Raw genomic sequence first — 6494 nt, forward strand, 5'->3', positions numbered from 1 at the left:
TTGTATTCTCATTGGTGGTGTAAAAGAGAAGCAATAAACCTTCTTAGATACAGAACAAGCATTCAAGTCTTGGGTGGTGTAGTCAAAATCTGGTCTGATTCCATTAAGTAAAATCAACTGGTTTCAGTTAAAATCAGGTGGCCAATAATGATGCAGTGACTGCATCAGTTTACATCAAAAGGAGAACAATGTATTTATGAAAGCATGTGGTAAGAGTTTATTTAACTATCACATGCTCTAAAATTGTTGAGGCATTTTGAATTATTACATTGAAAAAGGAGACAGACTGCTAATTGAGTAAACACATTCAAACCAATTCTTTGAGCAGGATGTCTATCAAGATTGATGCATCTGTCCTAATGTGTGTAAAATATTTTCCATAAGTTTTTAATGATTAAGTTTAGGAAGAAAAATATGAGTAAGGTATTAGCCGAGAAGATATTGCTATCATCTTGCTGCAATGTTGTTCCTTCATTGCTCATTTTGTGAATGCAATTAATGATGCTGGAGTGTAGCTCCACTGATAACAGCATACAGAAAATTGATTGCGTGTCCATACACAGAATGTGGCCAACTATACAAATGTAACTGCCATTATAGTTGACCATGAACTTATTCTTGTCTGATAGTTGCACAGGTCTTTTCCTGCAGAGGCATTAAGTACCCATGAATGATTTAACAGACTCGCTGACAGGCATTCTCACTACTCCCTGAAGATGCTTTCATCAGCCCAACGTCCATTAGTTCCGTATAGTCCAGGGATCAGAACAATAAAATTGGGGACCTCAATTTGTTTTTGTAAAATTTGATACAACACCAACTGCTCGGTTATTGCAGGAAATTTTAATAAGTTTAATGTTAATCACCAGGAATCATTTGTACTGTAATCTATATTCTGATCGAAAAATGTCAGATCCACTTGAACACCGGAAATTATGTCAAAATTCTTCTTCATCTACCATATTTTTGGAATATATTGAATATGTCTTAATTTCCTTGTAGATTTGATCTTACATACAAATTGTCACAACAGGAGGTTAAAATGCACTCTGGTCAGCATATAAATAAAGGTCAAAAGGTATGGCGCTGACAGCAGGTCAGGCAGCATCTGAGAAGCAGGAGAGTCGATGTGTTCGGCATTAGCCCTTTATCAGGAAAGTGGGCCAAGAGGGTTGAGATGAATGGGAGGGATGGAGCTGAGGAAAGAAGCTTGGAAGGCGATAGGTAGATGAAAGTGGGAGGTGATGGTGATAAGTCGGAGCCGAGGGTGGAGCGGATAGGTGGAAAGGAAGATGAACAGATAGCACAGTTCAAGAGGACAGTGCTGAGTGGAGGGTTGGATCTGGGATAAGGTGGGGGTAGGGGAGATGAGGAAACTGGTGAAATCAACATGGATGACATGTGGTTGGAGGGTCCCAAGACAGAACATGAGGCGTTCTTCATTTGGCGTCAAGTGGCTTGAATTTGGTGGTGGTGGAGGAGAACTCACACGTCCTTGGCGGAGTGGGAGGGGGAGTTGAAGTGGTCGGCCACAGGGCGGAGGGATTGTTCACTTCCTTCATATAAATAAAAGTGCCTTAAATAGTATTTAGAATCATGCTCACTATTAGTCCTCCTCTATGCAGCCATGGGATTGGAAGCATGGAGAATTAGAAGAAATTGATGCTTCAGAGTATTATTTTACTTGTGTGAGGAAGTGAAAGTGCCTTAAATAGTATTTAGAATCATGCTCACCTATTAGTCCTCCTCTATGCAGCCATGGGATTGGAAGCATGGAGAATTAGAAGAAATTGATGCTTCAGAGTATTATTTTACTTGTGTGAGGAAGTGTTGACTAATTCACTGAGATGACAAAAATAAGCATTTTATTTGGTTTTAAGTGTAAGCCCTCAATACTGCAATTGGCTGCAAATAATTTATATGATAGACTGATCAATTTAGTTTTACTTTTCCCAAGGAAAGTTAGTGAGAATAAGAAACCTTTAAGAACTTGAAATTTTGATTGTTAAAAAAAATATTTTCTCCATCTCTAGTAAAATAAACATTATGTGGTTCTTCGCATTCAAATTAAGTATCAAGAAAATGTATTTCAGGAAAAAAGCTACAAGTTATTCCAAACTCTCTTTTTATTTAATATCAATTTCACAAACATATTCAAAATCAAGACAACACCAATTCCAATACATGACTGACTACATTTCTGAAAATATTTACATACATCAAAATAGTGAACAGTGTGCAACACCAGGGCAAAATAATCTGACAATTTTAAATGCAGCACAGGTACTGTTCTGAGCACCAGAAAATTGCCAACAAGAACTCGGTGAGTGAGGTTACGTAGCACAATTTGATTATTTTTCTTCAATTACAATAGAAATATGTCAATATGTAAACATCTTACAATATGTTAGTAGCAAAGATAAAACATTTACACATGTTCTAATTTTTCTTTAAATTCACAGTCACATTTTAAAACAGCAATTAATAACATTTTAATAAAGATAAATATTTCCGTGGACATAATTTATGCAATAGTCAAAAATTTGTGATTTCCTTTCTGATTGGCAAGTGAAGATCTTTGTCATGAGTGTACTGTTGTAAAATTGATTCCAGTAAGCTTTCTGTTGCATTTTATTTAACCTTTCTATTGCACATCACTTGTCAGATTAAGGACTTTTGGCTTCTTGATTTAGACTTAATTGCCTCTTCCAAACCCCACTTCATTGCCTCAGTCTCAGTTCTGGAATATAGTCATTTACATTCAGACTTGTCTTTGAGCGATATGTTTGTTAAATGAAATTTTACATCCCAACCGCAGCTCACGATAAAAGTCTTTTGCTCTTAAAACTTTAGTATGCAAATTTGTTTTACAAACAAAAGCATTTTGGTCTTGGTTTGCAAGTAGAACTATTTTTTCTAAAATGACATTCCACTTACTGTTATTGGACGCAGTACTTTCAATTTGTATTTATTTTATATAATTGAAATACTCAACATCTTTTATGTAAAAGCATTGATAAGTTGGTAACAGCACATTTTATGACACCTATAATTTTGTGTATGATTGACTGTAGAAAGCTTCTTTTAATCTGATTTTAAGATTTTCACAACATATTTGAAATTGTTTCAGTTTGCAGAGTGTCAGTTGGTTGTTGCTATTTTACAATGAGAGCACTTTTAGAAAGTAAACTTTGGAATTATATAACCAATGTATCCAAAGTAGCATAGTCTGCCACGTTAATTTGCCATACTCAATCGCCCATTGAAATGGGAATGTAAATGCAGCACTAATTCAGAATCAATGCTAATTATCTAGCTTAGATGCTAAATATGTTATTTTGTGCCAAAGAATACTAAAATGAAACTCATTTTCCCATGCATACTGATCAGTTGCTCTGTTGAGTAAATTTCAAAGGCCAAATCAGTGCATGTATTATAATGCTAAATAGACCTCATTTTCTTCATCCAAAGAAGAATTAAAGTTCAGAAGTAATTTGAGTCACACCTAAATCCTGAAAGTCATCTCTTGCTTGGGGTGCCAGAGATGACATTTCCACTGCTAGTCATACTTCCCGGTTTGCATTCCCGACACTATTGCGGAACAATGCATTGTGTGTGGTGTTCCTTACTCTGCTGCTGGTCTGCAATTCGAGCTTCATCCCTGAGGAACAGCAAAAATCTTTGAAGCACCTTTTAAAATTTTCATCCAGAAAAGCATAGAGAATGGGATTAAGGCTGCTATTGGTATAGCCAAGAGCTACTGAGAAATAATAGCAGGCAGATACTACTGTAGTTTCAGGCACATCTGTCAAAGCTTTGACTAATACAAAAATGTGAATGGGAGTCCAACAGATGATGAAAACTGCTACAACAATGAGGACCATACGTGTGATTCGACGCAGGTTTCTGTCTTTCTCTCTGGAACCAGATAGCAGCCTCACACTCTTTAAACGTAGAATCATCAGACTGTAGCATGCTGAGATGATGAGAACCGGGATAACAAAGGCAAAGATAAAAACACAGATTTTCAGTACTGTGTCCCAGTACCAGTAGGGTTGAGGGAATTTCAATTCACATTCGACGCTATCTATTGGATACAAAAAAAGTCTGCAGTTATGATGGCATCTGAAATCAAAACTATTACAACTAAACCTTATTAACTGAGATTTTAAATGATAAATTTAACTCCCTTGAAGGACCCTTTAATAAAAATGTCAATTTACTGAATAGTCCCCAAATAAAGAAATTATCAACAACATCCTCATTTTTTTGTAATTGTTGAGAGGGACAAGTTCCAATTCACAGGAAAAAAAACAGCCATGAAGAACTAAAGTGATAAGAGACAGCATAAAATGAAAAGGCTGACAAAGATGGAAAGAACAGCATAGAATTTACATAATGGGAAAGATATTGAGACCAGCAAAGGGCCATAAAGCAGCTTTATACAAGCTACTGAAAGGGATCATATGAAAAGAAACTTGCAAGGAACATCAAAGCTAAGAATAAAAAGATTTCTCATAACATAAAGTGGGTGGTCAAGAGCCATGTTGACCCACTAGAGGCTGAAATTCGGGATATTATCAATCACTGTTGGAAAGTGGAGTCAGGTTACACTGCCTTAGTATTTAAGGTAGAAAAGGAGGACAGCTTGCTGGAAGCCCTGAGGAAATTAATAGCAGACCAGGGACAGGGACTATCAAAATGAACATAAGTGAAACATTGACAGTGAGGAAATTAATGGAACTAAAGGGAGATGAATCCTTAGGATCTAATTGCTTCCATCCAAGGGTATTAAAGGAGGTAGAGAAGTGTGTGGTAGGTGGCCTAATCAAAATCTTTCCCAGATGCAGGAGTTCTCCCTCTGGATTGGAAAACTGCACTTGTCACCTGGCTTTTTAAGAAAGGTGAAAAAGGAAAACTAGGAATTACAGATATCTGTGGTGGGAAAATTATTGGAGTCCATTATCAAGGATTGGATAACTGAACACCTTGAAAAGTTTCAGCTAATCAGGGAGAACCAGTATAGACTAATGGTAGGTAAGTCATGCCTGATCAACCTCTATTTTTTTTTGAAGAGATAACTAAAGCAAAGAACACAAGAATATTTATGGATACTGTTCAAAGGGAGTTCCAGAAAAAGTCCAATATAAGAGATTTAGCTAAGATGGAAGCCTGTGGAATTGAGGGTAAATTACTGACATGGTTAATAAATTGGTTGAGTGGCAGGCACCAGGAAGTTGGAATAATTGCCAATTATCAAACTGGCAAGATGTGACTAGTGGTATCCCATAAAGATCTGGGCTTCAGTTATTTATGTTATTTATTAATGACTTGGATAATGGCATAGAAAGTCATATCTTCAAATTTGCTGATGACACAAAGTTAGGTGGCTTTGTAGATAGTTTAGGTGATAACATAAAACTACAAAAAGGATATTGATAAACAAGGTAAATGGGCAAAATCACGGCAGACAGATTTCAATGTAAGCAAGAATGAGATTATTCATTTTGGACTGAAGAAGGATAGCTCAAGGTACTTTCTAGATGGTATGAACTTATATCCAGTGGATGTCCAAAGAAATTTGGGGGTTCAGGTACCTGGATCTTTAAAATGCCACAAATACGTGCAGAAAATAATCAAAAAGCTACTGGAATGTTGACATTTATGTCTAGATGACTGAATTATAAGAATGGAGAAATTATGCTGCAATTGTACAAACTGCAGTACATCATAGGATTACAAGAATGATACTTGAACTTCAGAGGTTAAGCTTTGTGGACAGAAGACGTAAACTAGCCCTCTTTTCTTGAGAATTTGGAAGGTTAAGGGGTCAGCTGATTCAAATTTTCAAGATATTAACAGAAAACACAGGTAGATAAAGATAAACTATTTTTACAGGTAGGAGATTCTAGAACTAGGGGGCATAGTCTAAAATTGGAGCCAAACTGTTCAGCAGAGATGTTAGGAACCATTTCTGCACATGAAGGCTGATAGAGATTTGGAACTGTCGTACACAAATGGTAGGTCAGTTTTAAACTTTAAATCTGAGATAGACTTTTTTTTAAGCAAAGGTAATAAAGGATAGTGGCCAATGACAGGTATATTGAGTTAGGTTACTGTGGAGGAAAATCCGCTTCCCTGTCCACCCACAACATGGCCACAAAGAACATAAGGAACTATGTCTGCCTAAGCCACAACAGAAACTACCCAGAGTGCCTCAGCCTTGACCAAACAGGCTTACAAAGGCACTAGGCAGCAAACAGGAGATGACTCAAGCCACTCCAAACTGGGGAATACACTTCCTGAGACAGCCTGACTGTAGGTTTTGGATTAGTGGTGCTAGAAGAGCACAGCAGTTCAGGCAGCATCCAAGGAGCTTCGAAATCGACGTTTCGGGCAAATGCCCTTCATCAGGAATAAAGGCAGTGAGCCTGAAGCGTGGAGAGATAAGCTAGAGGAGGGTGGGGGTGGGGAGAAAGTAGCATAGAGTACAA

At 37.1% G+C, this 6494-nt stretch overlaps 1 protein-coding gene across 1 annotated transcript in view; it reads right to left on the minus strand.

Annotated features, from left to right (window-relative positions):
* Positions 1-2124: 2124 nt before the first annotated feature.
* The window catches only part of oprk1 (opioid receptor, kappa 1), a 47194-nt gene continuing 42824 nt past the window's right edge, over positions 2125-6494 (minus strand). Inside the window, exon 4 of the mRNA XM_043688326.1 lies at positions 2125-4087. Within this exon, the coding sequence (XP_043544261.1) occupies positions 3564-4087 (524 nt within the window). The 3' untranslated portion in view covers positions 2125-3563. The remainder of the gene's footprint in view (positions 4088-6494) is intronic.

Source organism: Chiloscyllium plagiosum, chromosome 4, assembly GCF_004010195.1.
Source record: "Chiloscyllium plagiosum isolate BGI_BamShark_2017 chromosome 4, ASM401019v2, whole genome shotgun sequence".
Lineage (NCBI taxonomy): Eukaryota > Metazoa > Chordata > Chondrichthyes > Orectolobiformes > Hemiscylliidae > Chiloscyllium > Chiloscyllium plagiosum.